At 38.5% G+C, this 24,292-nt stretch overlaps 1 protein-coding gene across 1 annotated transcript in view; it reads left to right on the top strand.

Moving 5' to 3' along the window:
- Megf9 (multiple EGF like domains 9) overlaps window positions 1-24,292 on the top strand; it is a 105,227-nt gene that overhangs the window by 39,719 nt on the left and 41,216 nt on the right. Inside the window, exon 2 of the mRNA XM_028885699.2 lies at window positions 17,276-17,477. Within this exon, the coding sequence (XP_028741532.1) occupies window positions 17,276-17,477 (202 nt within the window). The remainder of the gene's footprint in view (window positions 1-17,275; window positions 17,478-24,292) is intronic.

The following is a 24,292-nucleotide window of genomic DNA, read 5'->3' as shown; positions in this document are numbered from 1 at the left end:
AGTTTTATCTGGGGCAGTCTTTATTTTTATGACTTGGTACTTTTGAACAACACTGGTCAATAATTGTGTATAATATTTGAGTTTGGTTTTGTGTGTCTATATGAGTGTGTATGAATGTGTATGCATTTGTCTGTGTATGTGTGTGTGTGTGTGTGTGTGTAGAGACTCCAAAAGTTGGTACTGAGTGACTTTATTGACTGAGTTAACACTTAGTCTTTATAGACTATATTTTTCTTTCTTTTTTTAAAAAACATAATTCTTTATTGATTCTTTGGGAATTTTGCATCATGTACACCAATCCCACTCCTACCTCCCAGACTCTCCATATCTGCCCCTTACTCTTGCAGCATGCCCCCCAAAATTAATTAAAAGCAAAACAACAACAATAACAACAAAAATCCCACCTTATCCTCTGTCTTTCCCATGTCTCTAATACCTCTTCATTCATCCTAGTGGCATTTGGAGCTGCAGTGTGTCACACAGTATACCCTGTTGTCCAATTAGCCCTGTCTGCAAAATGTTCATTGCAATGAGTCATTGGTCTGGATCAAAGCCTCTGGCACACCATTATCACTAGACCCTCACCAAAATTTTTCTTGGAGGGTATCCTGCTGTTGCCCCAAGTCATGGAGGTCCTGCAGCTATCTTTCTGTAGGACCAGTCCCTTCAAGAACTCTAGCAGGTAATAGATGGTGCAGATTTTAGGGTGAGCAAACCTAAGGCCCAGGATGTGGGTCTGGGTGGTAGCTGAGCTGGTCAGTCTGGGCCACTGGGATCACCCCCTCAGTAAGGGGCAAATCCAGCTCTCTTAGGCCTGTGACATCAGGGCCAGCTCTCCCACACTCATGGTGTGTAAATGTGGGGAAGCTCTCCTGCTGCAGTGTCCAGTGAGGGGCAGGGCCAGTTATCCCAGAGCCAGTGAGGTGTGGGGGCCAGCTCAGCAGGCCCTTGGATTTTAACAAATGGTTCCTATTACCCACTTGTGGTAACATGCACCATGACATCATCACAGATCCCACGTGCAGTAGGAACATAGACCCAAACATATCCTTAGCAGCAGCTCTTGCCATATGTCACCATGGCCCCAGTGGCAGCACAGGCCACCCAGATCAGTATGGCCCTGGCAGCAGCAAGGCCCTCAGACACCAACATGGTCTCAGGTGGCTATGTGGACTGTATTTTTGAGACAGGGTCTCTCATTAAACTTGGAGCTCACCAGTTGGCTAAGGTGAATTTTTAGTGAACCGTAGAGATGGATCCACCCATTTCTGCCTCCCTGGCACCTGTGCTTAGCCATTTCTTCTTTCTCCTTTTTAAAAAATGATGCTGGGAAGTGAACTCAGTTCTCCATGCTTGTGTAAGCATTTTAATGACTGAGCTGTCTCCCCAGCCCAGTCTGTTCTTATTTCATGATGAATAAGGTTATTTGGTTTGGGTAAGAATACGACAGAAGTGATACTGTAGCCTGGACACATGTTAAAGAAGGCTCATTTCTTGTGACTTAATTTTGAGCATTTTACTAAGGTATTATCTGTCTGGTTTCTCTACTATATTAGAATCATGACTGTTTCCCGTTAGATATTTCTAAGTATCTGATTAAGAGAGATTTTGGGCCTATGCCTGGTTGTCAAAAGTAACTGTCACTCACTAATTTTATTTACAGTCTTGTTTCCAACCATTCATTACCCCAACAGTGTATGCCTAATGGAAATTTTCTACTTTTTTCCCTTTTATTCTTGTATTAGAGATTGAACCTAGAGTCTGTCGTGCTAGCTAGATAACTGCTCTGTCCTTGAGCTACATCCCCAGTCCCTCTGATTTTTTTTTCAAGTTGGAAAAGATTATTTCTAAGTTGGCTTTATAGAGAATTTAAAGTCATGGACAAAAGACTATTGGTATTATGCTTTAGGCATGGATATCTTCTGTGTTGTGGCCAGCTGTTCTGAGCATGCTCACCTTTAGTATCTTTTCCTGAATTGAGGTAGAAATCTGCATATATTTCTCCCAGGTCCTTGGCCCTTCTTTGGTTCCTTGAGAGGCACTCATTGTGGCTATTGAGTTTACACATGAAGCCCCCAACCTGGGTTCTTCTTCTATATTTTCTAGTATTGTAAGAACCTATTGTACCAGCCTTGCTTTTGCTTCTGCCAGAAGAGCTTCTGGTAAACAGGGAAATAATCCCCAGACTTAGTGCCACTAACTCAGCTGCCATGTGCCCCCCCACACACACACTTGCTGAGCCCCCTTCAGATACCAAGATCCACATCTTGCTATTTTCTATTCTCCTATACTTATTAATTTAGAATTTTACTATAAGGAAGAGCTTTCCCTACAGCCTATTTATCAAGTTATTCAGTTATTTATTTAGGTCATTGTGGACTCATGACATTTAGTTGTTTTTAAACTGTTTGCTCTTTTAAATCTCTTTTTATTTGTTTAGATTTTGGAGCAAAGACACAAACCAGTAAATAAATAAAATATAGTAAAGATAGAGAAGGTGATGCAAATAGTGTAACTGTACTTAATGATACCTAATTCTAGACTTAAAATTGTTAAAATAGTAAATTTTGTTGTACCTATTTTGCCACAATTGAAGGAAAAAACTCTTTAAAAAAATAAAAATATCAAGGAACTAAGAAACCAATAAAAAAGAAAAAATCTCCTAGTATCCATCTAGTGAAATATACCTCTTTACACAAAAACCACCTTTGTATAAATAGTTAGCCTTGGGTATTTCTAAAAATTATTCAAATATATTTTAATTGAACTTTAATTGTATAATATATTGTTATTATAAATATTAAATACCATGGTGGCTTATTTTCTACAGTGTACTATACTAAAAACTTTATTTTACAAAGTCATATAAGGTATCTTGTGTGTGTATGTGTGTGTGTTTGTGTATGTGTGTATGTATGATATGTGTGTGGGTACATGTGTCATGGTGTATGTGTGTAGGTCAAATGACAATGTTGTGGTGTTGATTCTCTCCTTCCAACTTCATATGGGTTCTGGGTATTGACCTTGAGTCTCCATCTTGCTAGCCAGTCAGGGTATAAGATGCCATTTGAGAAAACAAATATAAAAACAAACCAAGAAAGTGTAATTACAACACTTCTTGTTTTCTGTTCTCTGCTACACCACACGTGTACACACACACACACACACACACACACACACACACACCTTTTGTTTTTGAGACAGGATCCCACTATATAGCTGTCCTGAAACTCAATATATAGACCAATCTGGCCTCAGGCTCACATAGATTCTCCTGCCTCTGCCTCTTGAGTAGTACTGTGTAGTTAGAGTTCTCTCTCTGGGTCCCACCAAGCCCCAGCAGTCCCATAGCCCACTTATAAAATAAACATACAGACGCTTATATTATTTAAACTGCTCGGCCATTAGCTCAGGCCTACCATTGTCTAGCTCTTGCTCTTATACTTAGCCCATTTCTGTTAATCCTCTTCTTCTTCTTCCTCTTCCTCTTCTCTTCCTCCTCTTCTTGTTTTTCAAAACAGAATTTCTCTGTGTACCCTTTGTAGTCCTGGAAGTTGCTCTGCAGACCAAGCTGGCCTCAACTCACAGAAATCTCCTCCCAAGTGCTGTTTCCCAAGTGCTGACATTAAAGGTGTGCACCACCACAGCCTAGCAGAATTTCTTATTGTATAGTTGTTTAGCTCAGGTTTCTCAGTGGCAACTGGGTCTTAAACTAATGAAGGCAGAAGATGTGAGGTGCTCTGAGACCAAGTTTGGAACTGTTACCTCATTTGTGCCACATTTATAAGGCCAGATTGGGAGTTTCCAGTAGACACTATCTTTTGATGAGAAATTACAGTAACATCACAGTGCTAAGCATGTATAGACACGGGCAAAATTTATTGGGAATCATTATTATAAGTGACAAGTGTAGATGTAACCAACCGTCTTATTAAATAAGAAACACAGAAACAATGTAAAAGAGAAAGCCAAGAGGTCAGAACTCAGAGCTAAAATCTCACCCTTCCTTCTGCTGTCCCAGCTTCCCAAAAGAGAGCTATATCCTGTCTGTTCATTTTTTTATAGTATTTTGTTCTGCCTTCTCATTGGTTGTAAACCCGAACACGTGACTGCCTCGTCACTGTCTGTATGCACAGCCCCCTAGGTCTTAAAGGCATATGTCTCCAATGCTGGCTGTATCCCTGAACACACAGAGATCTATGGGATTAAAGGCGTGTGCCACCACCGCCACACTCTGTCTATGGCTCTAATAGCTCTGACCCCTCGGCAACTTTATTTATTAACATACAATCAAAATCACATTTCAGTACAATTAGAATACCAACACAGACAAGCAAAAGGATAGGAATTAACATAGTAAGTTCTCAGTGAATACTCAAAGAATCGTTAAAGACTTAAGTGAAGAAAGGACCCAGAAGGGAAAGAGCGGGTGTGAGAGCATAGCTTAGTAATGGAGAGCACATCCTTAGCATGTGTGAGGCTCTGGGTTCAATATCTCTACCCCCCAAAAAGAAGAAATAATCAAAGGTTAAAGTGGTATATGGCTTAGGAAGGCTGATGTTTTGCATCATTAATTTTTGAGAGAGCATTTTCAGTATTTCAGAAAAGACTACAGAGCTTTAAAGAAAGAACACCACATGGTATAAAAAAAGGAAACAATCTATTTTGTCTTGAGAAATTTTATTTGGAAGGTGAATGGTTGTTAAATGGGACAGGATATGAAAAAAATGTATTTTAGGCTTAGAGTCTGTATTTGAAGGCAGAATCTATAAAAAGTGAAAAATTGAAAAGTTGTAAGTGGAGGCAAGTGAAGAGAGGGAAGAAATCATGGAAAGAGCTGAGAGAGGATATGGTAAATAGTAGCGTTGGAGAAGACAGTTCATCTTGAAGGAGCTAGACGGTCTGAAACTGGAGAGAAAGTTAAGTGGTTATAAAATGGAGGGAGAGAAATAGTCCATGTCCATGAAACTGGAAATAAAATCATTTAGCATTTCATGAAGAAAATATTTTCAGACTTACCGGGATTACTGTTTAAGCCAATTTCTAGATTACAAAGCAAGTTTTTATAAGCCAGAGGCAATACATGTAGCCATAGATAATTTGACCTTTCATTTACTTTTTTTTTTTTTTTTATGGTGGATGATGAGAATCAGAGCACAACCCAGAGCACTTAAGACTCATCAAAGGACACAGAGCTAGCCCTAAAGTATTACTTTAAGTGGTTATGGCATTGTCTGATGGTATTTCTTAATTTCTCTGGTCCTGGTTAGTTATAAGACTTATTTTTTTTCTGAATATCAGATTTCTCACTCAAGATCCCTATGTCTCAAGATGGTAGTGGATAGCAAAGGAGCCCATTCATGTTGTTTCTAATGTTATGTGCGATATAAGTAGCACATGCTCAATGACTGGTGGTAGCATTTCATTATTAGTAGTAAAAGCTAGCTGTTACCTTCTTAGACTCTGTCATCTTGTCCCATTAATTAGATGAATTGTCCTTGAACTGTGGAATCTGGCAGTGAGACAGGGGTAAGCCACACTAACAACATAGTTTTCACTTTGAGACAGAAATTTTTCTACAAAAAGTTTGCTCCATTATTCTCAAATGTCTACCATAAAATAAATCAAATCTTTTACTGTAGAAAATTGTGGCTGGGAAGTCTTGTAGATACATCTTTATTATAAAATGTTAATCTTAGAGCTTTTCTTTACAAGCAATGGCTTTTAAACTTTCCACATTTCTGTGAAGCCTGCTTTAACTCAAGAAACTCATCAGTTTTAACATTGTTTCCCAAATTTTAAAATATTTATGACCTAACCTAGCATAACATAAACATGAAATGTAATTTGAGTATCAATGCTATGCTAGAGTAACCCCTTATAAAAGTAAAAACAGTGGATTGTTCCTTTTCCTTACAATGAAGCCTTTCCAAGATTCCATTTCTCCAAATATACAAAAATGAAACACAGTCCTAATGGAAAAAAAAAAGTACATTTTAAAAACACCATACTTTAGGAAATCAGGCCTGTGGTGAAAGTATGTTTTGTAGTTTTTAAGAATCACTTGAGGCCAGGCGGTGGTGGCACACGCCTTTAATCCCAGCACTCCGGAGGCAGAGCCAGGCGGATCTCTGTGAGTTCGAGGCCAGCCTGGGCTACCAAGTGAGCTCCAGGAAAGGCGCAAAACTACGCAGAGAAACCCTGTCTCGAAAAACCAAAAAAAAAAAAAAAAAAGAATCACTTGATGTGGCCTAAATCAGCAATTGACACAGATGGCACCCCCTGCCCCAGACTTTTGTGTCTGCAGGGGCCACAAGCAACCAGGAGAGGCGCCAGGAGATCAGGTACCATCATACCAAGTACTGCTGGAGGTCTCTATGCCCAGGCATGGGAAAGAGGAAAGGCAACACCTCTGTGCCATCTATGGCCATGAGGGTGTCCAAGGGCCATGCTGCCACTAGGGACATCCTGATCAGAGTGGCCTACACTGTCACCTGGGGCCATGGTGTTATCCAGGCCAGGGTTGCTGCATGTCTGGGTCTGTGGCCCTGCAGTAGCCAGGGTCTGAGTTTATGTCCCAGGCTCCTGTTGTCACTGAAGGCCATGTGGAAGATTAAGGTCTGATCAGCCACCCCGGACCATGTCAGTGTCCGAGAACTGTGCTGTGCCCAGGGCCATGCTGAACTGGGTAGCTAATGTTGCCACCTGGAGCCATGGAGACATCCTGGCATGGGCTGTTGCCTAGGGCCATGTATGGTTCTGTGGCCCTGCAAAAGCTAGAGTCTAGGGTGGTGTCCATGGCTCCAATTGCCACCAAGGACTCTGTAGATGTCCAGGGTCTGGCCAGCCACCTGGAACCAGGATGATGCCCGTGGACTATGCTACTGCCAGGACTGTGCTGATCTAAGAGGCCTGTGCTGCCATTGGGGCCATTTTGGTATCTGGGCCTGAGCTGTTGCTAAGTGCCATGTCTGGGCCCATTGTCCTGCTGCACCTGGAGTCTGTGGTGATTTCCATGGCCAGTCTTAGCATGGGGGACTTTGGAACCATGCTGTGCTGAGCCAGTCCTGCTCTTCTCTGATCCTAGGATGGCTGGTCCTGCCCCTAGCTAGATATTGCAGTAGGTGAGCTGGCCCAACCCCTCAGGGGAGAGCTCACACACACACACACACACACACACACACACACACACACACACACACACACGGGGAAAGATGGTCCCAACCCTCATCATAGGCATGCACCTCACATGGGAAGCACACTAGAGCCTACCCTGTGATGGGGGACACAGGGCTTGAGACCAGGAGAGGTGACCCTGCCCCTGCTGTCTGCCATGTGTTAGCATAGATGAGGGAAAGACGCCCCCCCAACACCCATTACCACCTGTGGCAGGTGAGAGAGCTGGCCCTAGGGTTGCAAGAGTAGGAGAGCTAGCTGTGACCCTCATCTGCTGCAGCACATGAGAAAGCAGCCTCTGCTTCCTACCTGGGCACTTACACTAGAGCTGACCCTGTTGTCAGGGATGCAGGTGAGCCATCCCAGAGGGCATGAGAAAAACAGAGCTGACTCCACTCCTACCCTCACCCCACAGCTTGTCTGCTATGTGGTAGGTTGGTAAGGGAAAGGTGCCCTTCCCCCTCTGCCCCTTGCTTCCTGTAGGAAGGGAAAGAGCTGGCCCCAGGGTCACAAGAGTGAGAGAACTAGCCCTGCTCTACACCAGCTACAGCACACAGGAGAGCAGGCCCAGGACCCCACCTGGGCAGCACACTAGAGCTGACCCTATTGTCAGTCTCAGGTGAGCCAGTCCTGAGGACATGAGAGCAGGAGAGCTGACCCCCTCCAACTCCTCCATTCCCCTTTATGCCCCCTACAGCAAGTGGGAGAGAGGGCCTTGCACCTTGCTTGAAAAAAACAGTAGAACTGGCCCCTGCGATGTAAGTGAGGGGAATTCTGATGTGAGGACCAGAGAGCAGGAGAACTGGCCCAGCTCCTTGCTGTAGGATGCATTGAGTGAGCTAGCTGAGGCTACTAGCTAGCTGGAGAGCTCATGTGGGTAGTGACAATGAGAGAAAGCTAGCAAGCTGACCAACCCAGCTACCACCCCGGCCCAGAACCAGGACTATGAGTTGGCCTACCCTAACATCCATCCAATCTGTGAACTGTTGGAACATGTGAAGGGGATGAACCTACAGATCCAAAACAGCAGGATCTCCATGTCACAGGTCAACAACAGGATATCCAAGAGAAGCCCCAGTGAGAGTCCATTATTGGTAGTGTAGCAGAAACCAGAGGCCTTGAGATAGACCAATGACTTTTGTAATGAACACTTGGCAAGTAGAGATGAGGAGACTAAAGAGTAAACTGTGAGGTTTCAACAGGCCATACTACAGCTTCCACATAAAGATTCTTCTTTTTGTTGTTATTTGTTTCTTTGTTTCGTTTGGTTTTGGGTTTTTCTTTTAATCTTGGTTTTGTTTAGTGTGTGTGTTGTGGGGGGGGGGTTGCAATGGCAGAGGGTGGATGCGAGGGGCCAGGGGAATAAGTAGAATTGGAATGCATGATGTGAAATCTACAAAGAATCAATAAAGTTAAAAAAAAAAAAAGAAAAACAACAACAACAACAACAAAAAAAAAACCCTATATATTTCTCACCAAAAGCAGGGAGGCCAGGAGACAATGACAACACTTGTGAAGTATAAAAATAAAAGAACTATTAAGTTAGAAATAAAAAGTTTCACTTGATGTATAGGTGTTGTTCAGTGGAATAGTCCTGGATTTTGACAGTCCTCTCCCCTTCCTTCTTCAATTTGAGAAACAAGAGATGGTTTTTGTAGGCTTCTTGAAAACAATGGTGACATTGTATGGTGGAGGAACTGACTACACCTAAAGTTATTATACTTAAATATATCTTCTTGGTCTTTGTATGAACCAAGTTGGACTTTAAAAAAAAATCTCAAAAGGAAATAAATATATGAGAGGGAGACCAGATTCCTGTGGATCTTCATCTTTTACCCTGTCTTCTCTCTACACAGTAGCCATTATGATCCAACACTTAAGTTTTTGTTAGTTACAAGTATATTTCTTGTTACCTCTGTTTGAGTGCAATGCTTATTTTATGATTATAAATTTAAAATTTCCTTTTCTCAGAAATTTGCATAGTAAATAGACCAAGGGCAGTTTTTCATTTTCTTATTCAAATCTTTGGTTTACTGCTTTTATAGTTCTTTTTCCTCTGTAAGGAAGGGCTAACACACTGTTGTATGAAGTTGCTTGAGCTTTTGGACATCACCATTAAATTCTAAGATTTATAACATTCAGAAATAACTTTAAAAGGAAGCATAGGAAAAGGGCACACATTTGCTAGGATGTGCTAGCAGTGTTAGAATACACACACACTCACACCTATCTTTGTTTTTGTTTTTGTTTGCTTGTTTATTTAATTTTTGAGATAAAGACTCAGGTAGTTCAGGCTAGCACTAAACTTGCTATGCAGCCAGGGCTGGCCTTGAACTCCTGATACTCCTGCTTCTACTTCCCAGCTGCAGATATTAAAAAAAAAAAAAAAAAAAAAAGAAAAAAAAACACTGAAAGTTCTCTAAAGGGTATAATTTACCTCTGTATGTGTGGTACTGGGAACTGAATCACTGAATCCAGGACCTCATGCACTCTAGGCAAAATCCCCCTTCATGAACTATATCATTCCTACCCTTTTCACTCTTTTGAGATAAGGTCCCACTAAGTTGTCTAGGTTGGCCTCAGACTCATAATCCTCCTGCATTAGCCTATAGAGCAGCTTGGGTTATAGGTATATGGCACCATTACCAGCTGAAAAAAGATATGTGATTAAAGTTAGATAGAGAGAAAAACATGCCCAGTATATAGAAGGCCCCCAAGAAGTTGTTTTTTTTTAAATTTTATAATTAATTTAATTTTACATATCAGCCATGTATTCCCCTGTCCTCCCTCCTCCCGCCTCCCCCCCCCCGACCTTCCCCCAATCCATCCCCCCATTCCCATCTCCTCCAGGGCAAGGACTCCCCTGGGGATTCAGATCAACCTGGTAGATTCAGTTAAGGCAGGTCCAGCCCCTCCTTCCTTCACCCAGGCTGAGCAAAGTGTCCCAGCATAGGCCCCAGGCTCCAAAAACCCAGCTCATGCACTAAGGACAGGTCCTGGTCCCACTGCCTGGGAGCCTCCCGAACAGTTCAAGCTAATCAACTGTCTCACTTATCTAAAGGACCTGATCCAGTTCCTTGGGGGCTCCTCAGCTATTGGTTCATAGTTCATGTGTTTCCACTATTTGTCTATTTGTCCCTATGCTCTTTCCAATCATGGTCTCAACATCTCTCGCTCATACAATCCATCCTCTCTCTCGCCGATTGGACTCCTGGAGCTCCACCTGGGGCCTGGCCATGGATCTCTGCATCCAGTTCCATCCGTCATTGGATGAGAGTTCTACCATGACAGTTAGGGTGTTTGGCCATCCAATCACCAGAGTAGGTCAGTTCGGGTTTTCTCTCGACCATTGCCCGTAGTCTATGTGGAGATATCTTTGTACATTTCTGTGGACCTCTCTAGCACTTTGCTTCTTCCTATTCCCATGTGGTCTTCATTTATCATGGTCTCTCTTGTTCTCCCTCTCTGTTCTTGATCCAGCTGGGATCTCCCGCTCCCCTAAGCTCTCTTTCCCCCGACACTTGCCCTTTATTCCCCCCCGCCATGACCAATTTGCTCATGTAGATCTAATTGATTTCTCTGTCGCTGTGTGATCCCTATGTCTTTCTTAGGGTCCTCTTTACTACGTAGCCTCCTTGGAGTTGTGAGTAGCAATGTAGTTATCCTTTGCTTTACATCTAGTATCCACATATGAGTGAGTACATACCATGTTTGTCTTTCTGAGTCTGGGTTACCTCACTCAGGATGATTTTTTCTAGATCCATCCATTTGCCTGCAAACCCCATGTCATTGTTTTTCTCTGCTGAGTAGTATTCTATTGTGTATATGTACCACATTTTATTTATCCATTCTTCAGTTGAAGGGCATCTAGGTTGTTTCCAGGTTCTGGCTATTACAAACAATGCTGATGTGAACATAGCTGAGCAAGTGCCCTTGTGGTATGATTGAGCATTCCTTGGGTATATGCCCAAGAGTGATATAGCTGGGTCTTGGGAGAGATTGATTCCCAATTTTCTAAGAAAGCACCATATTGATTTCCAAAGGGGCTGTACAAGCTTGCATTCCCACCAACAGTGGAGGAGAGTTCCCCCTAGCTCCACATCCTTTCCAGCATAAGCTGTCTTCAATGTTTTTGATCTTAGCCATTCTGATGGGATGTAAGGTAGTATCTCAGAGTCATTTTGATTTGCATTTCCCTGATGATTAGGGATGTTGAACAATTCCTTAAATGTCTTTCAACCATTTGAGTTTCCTCTGTTGAGAATTCTCTGTTTAGTTCTATAGCCCATTTCTTAATTGGACTATTGGGCATTTTGATGTCTAATTTCTTGAGTTCTTTATGTATTCTGGATATCAGCCCTCTGTCAGATGTGGGGTTGGTGAAGATCTTTTCCCATTCTGTAGGCTGTCATTTTGTCTTGTTAACCATGTACTTTGCTCTACAAAGCTTCTCAGTTTCAAAAGGTCCCATTGATTGATTGTTACTCTCAGTGTCTGTGCTACTGGTGTTATATTTAGGAAGTGATCTCCAATGCCAGTGTATTCAAGACTACTTCCTACTTTCTCTTCTAGCAGGTTCAGAGTAACTGGATCTATGTTGAGGTCTTTGATCCACTTGGACTTAAGTTTTGTGCATGGTGACAGATATGGATCTATTTGCAGTGTTCTACATGTTGACATCCAGTTATGCCAGCATCATTTGTTGAAGAAGCTTTCTTTTTTTCCATTGTACAGTTTTGGCTTCTTTGTCAAAAATTGTATGTTCATAGGTATGCAGATTAATGTCAGGGTCTTCAATTCGATTCCATTGGTCCGTATGTCGTTTTTTATGACAGTACCAAGCTGTTTTTATTACTGTAGCTCTATAGTAGAGCTTGAAGTCAGGGATCGTGATGCCTCCAGAAGTTGTTTTATTGTACAGGATTCTTTTGGCTGTCCTGGGTTTTTTGTTTTTCCCTATGAAGTTGAGCATTGTTCTTTCCAGGCCTGTGAAGAATTGTGTTGGTATTTTGATGGGTATTGCATTGAATTTGTAGATTGCTTTTAGTATATTGCCATTTTTACCTTATTTTAATCCTGTCTATCCATGAGCATGGGAGATCTTTCCATTTTCTGACATCTTCAATTTCGTTTTTCAGGGACTTAAAGTTCTTGTCATGTAGGTCCTTCACTTGCTTAGTTAGAGTTACCCCAATTATTTTATATCATTTATGGCTATTGTAAAGGGTGATGTATCTCTGATTTCCTTCTCAGCCTGTTTGTCATTTGTATATAGGAGGGTTACTGATTTTTTTGAGTTGATCTTGTATCCTGCTATGTTGCTGAATGTGTTTATAAGCTGTATCAGTTGCTTGGTCAAATTTTTGGGGTCACTCATGTATACTATCATGTCATCTGCAAATAGCGAAAGCTTGAAAGAAGTCAGTTTTATATTAATAAGAATAATATCCTCTGGAATAGGTGTTTGCATATGAAGAAGAGACTTAAGGGACCTGCAAAAAAAAAAAAATCTCTCTTGAAAGCCAGGGAGGTTTCATCTCCTGATCTTTGGGTAGAGGGACTTTTATAACTTGAAGAACTATACTGTTGGGTGTAGATTCAGTGACTCCACAAGACTTTTGCATCGAAACTATCCCATAAATTGAAGTTCTGTGGGGAATTACTGTCTTTTTCTGGGCCTTTACGTTTCTGTTCTCAAATGCTTAAAGCAGTTTGGTACCAGATTTTAGGGTTTTTTTTTTCAGGGTTCAAATCACTATATTACGTTGTTCTTCAGAAACCAGCCCATAGAAGGTTATCTAAGATTGTAGTTTGTCTGTGAGTATTTGCATCACTCCTTCTAATTATGTCTCTGTAGAGTTTTTCCCTAGAATTTCAAGGTTTTGGAAGACAATCTACTACTCACTTGACAAACAGTATTCCATATTCACTCCTAGGAAACTGAATGAACTTTTCATACTGTCTGTGTTTAGCCTCTGTTATTTCATTTCCATTAGTGTCTGCACTGGCAACTTACCATTAATCATGCCATAGCCCCTTTGTGTTACTGTGATGTCTATGATTCCACCTCATTAAAAGTCAGTACTTCCTCTGTTGCCTTGGGCTACAATAGGTCCTTCCTATTTCTTTATCAACTAAAATTTCTTTTTATCATTTCCATAGAGTTTTCCATTAAGGGGATAACACTATTTCTGCATTAACTCCTATGGTTCCACATGAATGTCTAGAATTGTAAAAGGTCTGAAATTTTTCTTAAAAGCTACCAAATTACCTTGCCATAATGTAATGTAATAGATGCTCACAGTGTTTCATATTTTTTTTTTTTTTTTTTTTTTTTTGGTTTTTCGAGACAGGGTTTCTCTGTGTAGCTTTGCGCCTTTCCTGGAACTCATTTGGTAGCCCAGGCTGGCCTTGAACTCACAGAGATCCGCCTGCCTCTGCCTCCCGAGTGCTGGGATTAAAGGCATGTGCCACCACCGCCCGGCCTTTTCTTTTTCTTTCTTTCTTTCTTTCTTTTTTTTTTTTTTTTTTTTTTTTTTAGTGTTTCATATTTATTGCAATTGCTCATTTTTTTTTTTGAGTGTGCCATTTTTATTTGAGGACCATCTCTGAGATAAAGGCCAAAATTCCGAGCTACAATTTGAAAGATGCATATACCTTCTCATATTCTAGCTTCTGTTCCTTGGCTGTTTGGGGGAGATTATCATGATATTATATCATTGTCTTTTCTATAGATGGATTGGTCTTTTTGGCTTAAATATTTGCTACTCACTCTGTTACTGTTAGCATGACCTAACACCGTAATACCAAAGGCCTTTAATCAATATGTATTCATTTTTTCCTCTCCTTAAAAACTCTGTCTTAAATTCTTCTATTCTCATCACTATATCACAGGCATATATATATATATATATATATATATATATATATATATCAGTGCTGCATATAACCCATTATATATAGGCAATTGTAACAGTACTAATTCTGTTTTCCAGACATTGTCCAAAAATAGCCTTACCCGTAGGACATAACAAATCTGTGGCCTCTGAATCTAACATCTGAATTACATTTGTGCTATTTTATGTGATATCACTTTCCACTGTTTTCTTACTCTTAAATTAGTTATAACAGGATTTCTGGCCCCATTTTGGAGCTGTAATACAAATGCTATTATTCTGCACTATTTACAGATGAAAAAAGGAAAGCAGAGTAACTTGCCTAAGACTATACAGTTAGTAACTAAGAAGGCAGGATTTTAAACCTTAGTTCATTGTCTCTACAGTCTTTTTGCCTTACTGTCTCTTTAAATTTCTCTCATGTAAGAGTTACAGGAAGTATGTAGTATTTTGTTTCACAGTGTTAAAGTAAATTTCAGCTTTTTCTTGAAATAGGAGATAGAATTTGATTATGTGAGAGAACCTTCCAGAATGTAGCACAAAATGAACAAATATTCAGAGATAGGCTTAATGAGTATTTTTAGGGAATAATGAAAATATTGGATTTACTCCATAGAAATAATAAATAACCAATTATCATGACTTTGAAGGTTTACCCATTAGAACTCTACTAAAAAAATACTGAGTTTTAAAATTATATAGGTTTTTAGATTAATTAGATTTTTTTAAAAGACTGCTAATGGGGGTGTTGTTGAGATATAACTCAATAGTTAAGAGCACTGGCTGCTTTCCTGAAGACTGGGTTTGATTCCTAGGACTTACATGAGGCTCTCACCTGTCTGTAATTCCAGTCTCAGGGGATCTAGCCTCTTTTAGCCTCAGCAAGCACCAGGCACACATGGTGGTGAACAGACATACATACAAACAAAATACACATACAAATAAAATAATAAAATAATTTAACAAAAAGATATGTCCTAAAAATAAATAAAATACTTCTAATTATATGTAATTTGTTGAGAACAGGGATTCATTTTTAATAGGAAATACTTTATTAGTAAAGAAATAATAAAACTTCCAGTATTTATTATAGAGTTTCTTCACCTTTATTTTTCCTTAGACATTTCTGTCTAGATGAGCATGTAATGAAACTTGGTCCAGCAAGAAGTGTTGAATATATGTTGAAGTTTCCCCAAATTTCAGAAGAAAGATGTTATTTTGTTTTGGTCAATTTTGGTCCAGCATAGAGGTCTTGCCATGACAGATTTGCAAACTATTGAAAGTGGCTTCTTTATATTCAAAAAGACTATCCACATACCCAAAGTATGTGTGTGTGTTTACTGTGGCTTGCATTCAGGGCCTCACACATGCTAGGAAAATGTACCACTAGTTTACAACTCCCAGACCAAAAATAAGAATCCTGATTTTGAGGTAAAGCTGATTCCTTTCCCTAATCTTGGGACTAAAGATGTTAGGTTTTATAGTTTACCATCCATGCTTGAAATATACAAAAGAAAAAAAAATTATCCACTAGTATACTCATTACATCTACAGATTCAAAGGAAATGGGAAGAAATGAACTGATATCTAGGCTTAGGAACTGAGAAAGCATAGGGGTGGGGGCGTTGGCCAAATCGGGATTCTGTGTGGACTCCTTTGTGTTTACTTATGTGGATATGCTATTTTTAAATCTTATTTCTCTTTCTAGAAAATACAGAACTAGACACCTTTTAACTTTCTACGTAAGACTCTGCATTTGCTGCTATCTGATAATATTTTAAATATTAAAGAATAGTGTTAAGATTATTTAACTAATGCTAAGTTAAATTTGTATCAGTACAATGCCATTTTACATAGTGCCTTAACTATTCACAAATATCATTTTTTTTACCCAGTTTATCCCTATTTGGGAATGAAGGACACTGGTCTGTAGAACATATACAACATTTATTTTTTCCTGCAGTTAATTTAAAGGACATCTTTTGTACAAGCTTGCAAAGTCCTGTGTTAATACTGTGTTAAACTCTATTTAAAATGTTTTCTCTTTGCTAAAATGAGTAGAAATATTAGCAAATACTCCTAAACAAGTGTTTGCATTAGAAGGCTAAAACTAGGGGCTTCTAAATCATTTTCATCCAAAACACTGTTTGAAGTCTCCCTAAGAAAATGTTTAGGTTCTAATATTTTAATTTAGAAAAGATGTTTGAGTTGTGATTGGTTTCTTATCAGGATGAACTAGTACTTTCTTCTCTGGGTTTATTGTTCACTTCCCTTACTTTTGAGTTTTAATTCTCCAATTTTTCCTGTTGGAACATTGAACTTCTGATTCCAGCTGTGACACAGTTTTCTACGACCTCATATAGCTTACTGGAGTTAGTCACCTGAGCCTTAGGCCTTTGCTGCTCACAGTAGAGGTATTTATTATTTAACAAGTTGTCATTTCCAGCTTGTTGTTCTCCACGCCTCCTTATGGAGGCTTTAGTTCAGAAGCATGTGTACACATACATACATGCACACACACACACACACACACACACACACACACTCTCACTCACTCACTCACTCACTCGCTCACACATAGGGCTAGGGTAAGGAAGTAGACTGGAAGCAAATTGAGAATGTCAGTGTTGCTAGAGTTTTCCTGCCTGGCCCACAGTCAGGACAAATCTCTCTTACCCACCAGTCCCATAGCCGCTCAGACCCAACCAAGTAAACACAGAGACTCATATTTCTTACAAACTGTATGGCCATGGCAGGCTTCTTGCTAACTGTTCTTATATCTTAAATTAACCCATTTCTATAAATCTATACCTTGCCATGTGGCTCGTGGCTTAACAGCGTCTTCACATGCTGCTTGTCATGGTGGCGGCTGGCAGTGTCTCCTTCTGCCTTCCTGTTCTTTCTTCTCTCCTCTCTGGTAGTCCTGCCTATACTTCCTGCCTAGCCACTGGCCAATCAGTGTTTTCTTTATTGACCAATCAGAGCAACACATTTGTCATACAGAACATCTCACAGTATGTCAGCTTTGTAATTATGAACTATATACATGTTTTGTACTTTGGTGTATACATTTCCCAATTTAAATAATCTGAACAATATAGGAAGTCAAAACTAGAGTTAATTTTATCTATCCTTACAAATTGTCACAAATGTTTATTAACAAAAATGAAGGTTTGATAATGACTCCTTCCTTCTCTTTTCAGAGTATATATGTAACTGTTCTGAGGTTGGAAGCTTGGATGTGAAGCGCTGCAACCAGACATCAGGGCAGTGTGAGTGTCATCCAGGTTATCAGGGTCTTCACTGTGAAACCTGCAAAGAGGGCTTTTACCTGAATCACACTGTTGGTCTCTGCCTGCCATGTCACTGCAGTCCACATGGATCTCTTAGCATCCTCTGCAACAGGTAAGCAGCAGAGGGTGGAGGTGAAGTCCTTTGTATTTTAGTAAGGAAAAATGTAGGAGTCGGAAGAAGAGAGTAGGGGATGGGGACGGCTAAGATTATAGGTATGTGTTTGTATGGGTATGTGTTTGTGTGTGTGTGTGTGTGTGTGTGTGTGTGTGTGTGTGTGTGTGATTGTATATATATATATGTATATGTATATGTGTATATATATGTATATGTACATACATACATACACACACACATATATATAAAGAATAAAATCAAAAGTTTCTGTTATAGAGAATCAGTCATTTAATTAAAGAGGAAAGACACTGTGTCATAGATTTATAAAATGTTTTATATACTTTAATTCTGTCACTTTGTATATTATATTTAATTGCAGAATTATAAAGCTTTCATTTTCTGGTTGAGATCTTTAAGTGAACCTGGGCTTTGTAATAGTTTCTCTAAGTTTCCTGAAAAAAACTACTGATGAAGAATTCTGTTGACTGGAAGGGGTTCCCTTGCAGACATTTCTAGTGGAATATCCTTATTGTATTTATTAATATGTGGCTGGAGATTAATGAAACATATTCTTGATTTGCTTTTTTCTATTACCCAAAGTCTCAAATTTGCAAATATTTTTTATTGTTGTTGTTTGTTTTTGTTTTGCTTGCTTATTCTGTGTGGGGGTGCCATTGCATTCATGTAGAGGTCAGAGAACAACTTATGGAAGTTGGATCTCTATTTGTATGGGTCCTGGAAATTGAGATTAAGTCATTAGGCTTAGTAGAAAGCACCCTTACCCGTTAAGTCACCAAAGCAGTCCAACTTCTATTTTTCTAATGAGTGGATAATAGACTTTATTCTTGGGTGGGGAGGAAGCGGGAAAGATACCAAATTAAACTATCTTCTGTTTGGAGGTGATTTAATCTTATGGTACCATACCATGTTATCTGACATTTGCTTTGTACTCCATGAAAGTAGTTATTCTTTGACCTTGTATGAGTGAATACCTGGCTTTTTGTGGACCTCAAGCCAAAAAGCTGAAGAACCAGCCTTACGCAGTGACAAGAGCATAAACTTTAGAGTTAATGTAACCTGGGTATGGGCCCAGAGTCTGGAGCCATTTCTGATCTGCACTGTGCTGTGAGCAAGCAATTCCTCTCATTTCAGTGACTCAGTTTCTTCTTAAGGCTGCTATAAAAGCTAAATGAGTTGGTATATATAAATTGTTTAGCACACACAAATCAAGAAATTCATATTTGTCTTCATTTCATAGGAATATTGTTGAATTAATTGAGGGAATTTTTTGAAATAATACTTTAATTCTTTGAGAATTTCATATATGCATAAATGTATTTTTATTATATTTATACCATGTTCCTTATGATGGATTATTTTAAAGGAATTTTTATAGCTCTTTGGTTTAAAATATGCCTTAGAGTTTACCAATACATATTTTAAATGCTTTATAAACCATTGTGTTATTATACAATATTATATAATGTTCCTGTATTAAAATATTGAAATGAATTTGACTGAGAAGTTTATAATTTGAAATGAAGCAATAATGAATGTTGCTGGAGTTATCTCCGGTCCTGCCCAAGGCCGCAGCCACTTAGACACAAATAAACACACAGACGCTTATATTATTTAAACTGTTTGGTCTGATGGCTCAGGCTTCTTGCTATCCAGTTCTTATATCTTATATTAACCCATTTCTATCAATCTGTAAGTTGCCACAAAGCTTGTGGCTTACTGGTGCTTTCACATCATGCTTCCACTGTCTCTGGCTGGCAACTCCCTGACTCAGCCTTCCTCTTCCCAGAATTCTCTTCTCTGCTTATCCTGCCTATACTATACTTCCTGCCTGGCTACTAGCCAGTCGTGTTTTATTTATCAGTCAATCAGAGCAACACATTCACAGCATCCCTAGCAAATGAATGTTTATAATGTTTAGTATCTTCAAAGTTTATATTGTCTTAATATGTAGGTTAGTAGGTCACAAAGATATTAAATGGCAGAAAAGGAATTCCACATTAGGCCTTCCCAGTGCAAGTCCTGGTTTTACCACCATGCCCACATGCCACCTATAATGAGAAGATTGATACTCTGTTTTTGAGATTGAGACTATATTCTTTTTTTTTTTTTTTCAACAAGGTTTCACTATGTATCCCTGGCTGGCTTGGAACTCTTAAACCAGGCTCTCCTCAAACTCATGGAGATATATCTGCTTCTGCTGCATCTGTTTCTGTCACTTCTGACTCTGCCTCCTCAAGTGTTGGAATTAAAAATATGCACCACTATGCCTGGCCTCATAATATAACTTTCTTACCATATCCCTAAACACATGCCCATACAAGTCATATTTAGAAACTCCTCACTTTCTTTTATTGTGGTACTTGTGACTGAACCCAAGATCTTGTGTGTGTTAGACAGGCACTTTACCACAAAGTTATATCCTCAGGCCAACACACCTACCATCTTAAAAATCAGAATGCTAACAAGCTGATAATTTGCTGACTAGCTTAGTAGCTTGAATAAGATATATGTACTTTCTGAACCTCAGTGTTTTAATTTATAAAATATGATCAATATATTTAAGATGAAGGATATCCATGAGAATTAAATTTTTGTGTGGTATGTATATATTTACATTGTGAGCAGTATATGGGTTCAGCTCAATAATTCAATAACTCTAGGAATTAAATCTGATTTGTTTGTTTTGGTTTTGTTTTAAAAATGAGAAATCGAATTAGTGTCTCACAAAGGAGAAGGATTAAGTCAGCCAAGCATGAATATGAGTAGAAAATGGAGTCCTAGCCTGACAGTGGTGGTATACTCCCAGCACTTGGGAAGTAAAGCCAGGCAGATCTCTGTAAGTTTGAGGCCAGCCTGGTCTACAGAGAGAGATCCAGGACAGGCACCAAAATTACAGAGAAACCTTGTCTCGAAAAGGGGTTGGGGGGGGCGGTGCTTGTTAGCAAATTACAAGAGAACTTATTCATTATAAAAGAAAAAAAACTGCTTTTTTTCTATTGTCATAAACCCAATTTTAGCATTGAAAACTAACATCGTATATTATAGAAAAAAAACTATCCAAAATTAATTGAATATATGCTAAACAGTTATCTGTGCCCTTCACAGTTAATTCATTTAATCCACATTTTAAATATATGAAGCAGACACTAGCATTGCCATTCTTGTTAAATTGCAGCTTTGAACATTTGCCTGGGTAGTAGCTAGTAAGATAGAGTTGTTGCTAGAATACCTACTTTCTAGAGCTAGAGTACATCCTCTTGTCTGCTGTGTTGATACATCCTTTCTCAGAACCAGGAGGGTGAGCATTGTCTTTTTGAGCTCTTATGCTTGACTACTAATACTAGAGTACTTGAATTGTGAAGAATTCCTTCCAGTTGTCTTCTGGTAACCAGATCCTGATCCTGGTGAGGTAACTCATACTAAATCATAGCTAATTCCAGTGTAGGTTTAGTAGATTTAGAAGGTAAAGATAATCCCTGTGAATAAGTCTTCTATGATGCTTATGTTGCTTTCTAATTGCATTATCACTTTAGAGTAAATATATACTTTTGTTCTTATCAGGAAACATATAATCTGCATAAGACTAAGGACATAGACTGCTAAATAGAAAGTAACACAAAAGAATGTCTGATTATAAGCCTGACTTATAAGCAGGGCATTTTAGCTACCAAAGTAACTGAGATGTGCCTTTTTGGGTTCTGATTTAGGGAAGTAGAGAGATAAGACCTTATTGTGGGGAGATGACCCAGAATTCTAGAGAATTTTCTAAAATAATACAAGATGAGAAATCTCATCCCCTTAATGCCTGCTAAAATCTTCTTTTGTCTTGACCTCTGTGTTCTCATTAACAATGAATAGAAGAGTTCTGACCTGACTCTTTCACACATTGAAGGTCTATGGAACAAACAACTGACTTTTTAAAAATTCATTTTCCCATTCTTTCTGTCCATATGTTTCAGTGGGAGTTGCTCCAGTGAGGGTAGATTTTGGCTCTAGGAGCCAGATGTGGGTTGAGCAATGTCTTTGTATGCAAACACAAAGTCCTCTATGTACTGACAGGAGGTTACCCTCTCGGGTCAGCATTGGTGTTCCAGTCTATTTAATTGGAAAAAGTTGGTATGCAACATCTGAACTTTTTTATTTTTTATATTTTGGATCCCATTTCTAGTGTTTCCCTGATTCACATTTTGGTCTTTGATAAATTAATTAGAGACACTGTTTTATACAAAAAAGCAGTCTGCTAGTAATGTCCTAAATCTATGACTTTATATGTAAATAATTAAATGTACCCACCATTTTTAAATATCCATAATAGCTTATGATACATGATTTGTTATTTTAGGTGACCGTAATAAGGTAAGTCTATGATGGTATAATATATTCCTTTCCTTAAAACTATGTTTGCTGCTATATAGTATATCTTGAAATACTTATTACTTTGCTTTTTCAATTATAGAAAGATGCTCCAGGTCAGAAAGAAAATGTTAATTATGTCATAAACAAAGGCCAAAATTAATTTCAAATAGAAAGATGCCAGAACCCCTCCAAGGCGTATGCCCATATAGGGCACAGAAAAATCATTTTTGTGTAATATTTGGAAGTCACAGCTGGTACAAAATCGCTACTTTATTATTCACTTCTAGAACATTTAAAAAGAAAGCTATTTGATCACTAAAAACAACAATGTGGAAAGCCTTGTCATTTCATCCACCCATTGTTTCATGTAATACAGACATTAAATTTGCTGGCCATGTCAAAAGATATTATCCCTGTTCTCAAGAAACTCACAAGTTAGTAAAAGGGTAGCTATGAAAACCAAATGTTAGAGCTTGCAGAATGTGCAAGTTAATTCAGGAAGGTCTTAGGAGAGGAAGTCACATTTGAATTGAAATTTGATAAATAGAAATTTGTATGAAAAGAAAGCACTATTTCTTGAAGGCAAAGATTGGTAATGGTAATGAGGAAGGGTTGAACAGAAAATAGGACTCTTGTCTGTTTATTTTCTGTTGTATCTCTAAAGCCTGGCTATAGTGGACACCCAATAAGCATTTGGTGAATAAACTGAATAGATGAATGAAGAATAAACAGAGCCAGACTATGAAGGAGCTAGTGTGCCATCACATTCACTAAATATGGTTGAATGGGAGGTAATATGAGATTTGCTTTTTAAAAAAATCCTCTGCCAGCCATCTGATGAACAGAAAGAGTATGCAGTACAAGCAAAAAGACCATTAGGAAAATCTTCTCTGGAAGAACAGTACATGTTCTTTCTGTTAAACAGAAAGCTATTTAACAATTTAAGCAAGAGAAAATAAGGCCATATCTAAAGCACAGAGAAGGGAACTAATTTAAGGGTTAAATGGTTGCTTTGAATGTATGAAGTGAATGGGAAATGACTACCATGTGTCTTTCTGGCTTGGGCATAGAACAAGAATAATACTCCATTGCCAGATGAAAAAATACAGACTTAAGGTAATTGAAAGAAGGTAGTGATGTTGTTTTGTTTTAATCATGTAGATATTAAAATGACTGGGAATTCAGGTAGAGATGTCTGGTTGACACTTTCCTATATGTTCTTTGACAGACTCAAGAAATATTCTAAGTTATTATTTTTAGAGAAATTATATTTTAAAGTATATGTGTATGCATGTGTGTGTTCATGTGAGTACAGGTGCCTGTGGAATTCAGAAAACAGTATTTGAACTATAGAGTTGAACTAACAAGTGGCTGTGAACCATGTAATGTGGGTGCTGAGAACTGAATTCAGGTTTGCAAATGCAGTATACACATAAGATACTATATTTTATGCTGTTTTTTATAAAAAAAAAAGCAGCACTTTATAACATTATTCAATATGACAATTATTATTCCTGCAAGTCACCAACCTCAAGTTTAAAGTATTTTTTTAATCCTTCAATATACTTTTTCTTGTAAGTAGAATTTTTAAAGATAATCAGAGTGGTAAAAAGAAGGTATGTAAACTCAGCCTGTATCTCTGATTATTTGTCTCAGTAAGCATTTATGCATTGTGAGATAGTTTATGTTTTAGGAGATATATTAAGTTTGTTATACTAAATGGCACATTAGGTTTGTGGAAAAGCAAGTTAGACTAAATTATAACTCTTAAGTGGTCAGACAGGGTCTTGTTCAGAAATGAGCACTGAGCACACTGATGTTGTTATGGAGACAATGCATATCTAATGTAGTCTGGAAAGTATTATCTGTTTTGTATCTAAAGACTCCATTTCATGGCAGGCACAATTTGCCCTCCAAGTCCTAGTCATCTAATTATTAACTAGATAACAGCTGTAGGCAAATGGATGGAAGAAAAACATCTTCCCAGACGTAGTGACCTTTGTGACAGCGTGTCACAGTGAGTTGACACTGTTGATGAACAAACATGTTACTGTTTCTAAATCTTATCACAGACTCCTCTTGTTTAACTTTAAGTCAGTTTTAAGACAGTTTATTTTATGTAATAAAATACAGTAGTATTTTAATGTTGTTATTATAATATTAAACAATCATTTATTTTGCTTCTAATAGTCTGCTTCATTTGTATGCTAATGGTAAAATCAAGCTCATATAAATGTTTTAGTTAGTACCTAGGTACCATTTGCTTAAAGTAAAAACTGATTCATACCAGAAAATATGAAGATAAACTATTTAAAATGACCGAGAAGCTGGGAGACATCAGTTACAGCTGTGAGAACCAGAGCTCAATTGATTGAGGCAGTAGCATTTAACCTGTTTTTGAAAAAAGGAAATGATTTAGATATACAGAGTTTTAA

Source organism: Peromyscus leucopus, chromosome 2, assembly GCF_004664715.2.
Source record: "Peromyscus leucopus breed LL Stock chromosome 2, UCI_PerLeu_2.1, whole genome shotgun sequence".
Taxonomy (NCBI): Eukaryota; Metazoa; Chordata; class Mammalia; order Rodentia; family Cricetidae; genus Peromyscus; species Peromyscus leucopus.
The sequence above is the reverse complement of the archived record's forward strand: the minus strand, read 5'-3'. Positions and strand labels throughout refer to the sequence as shown.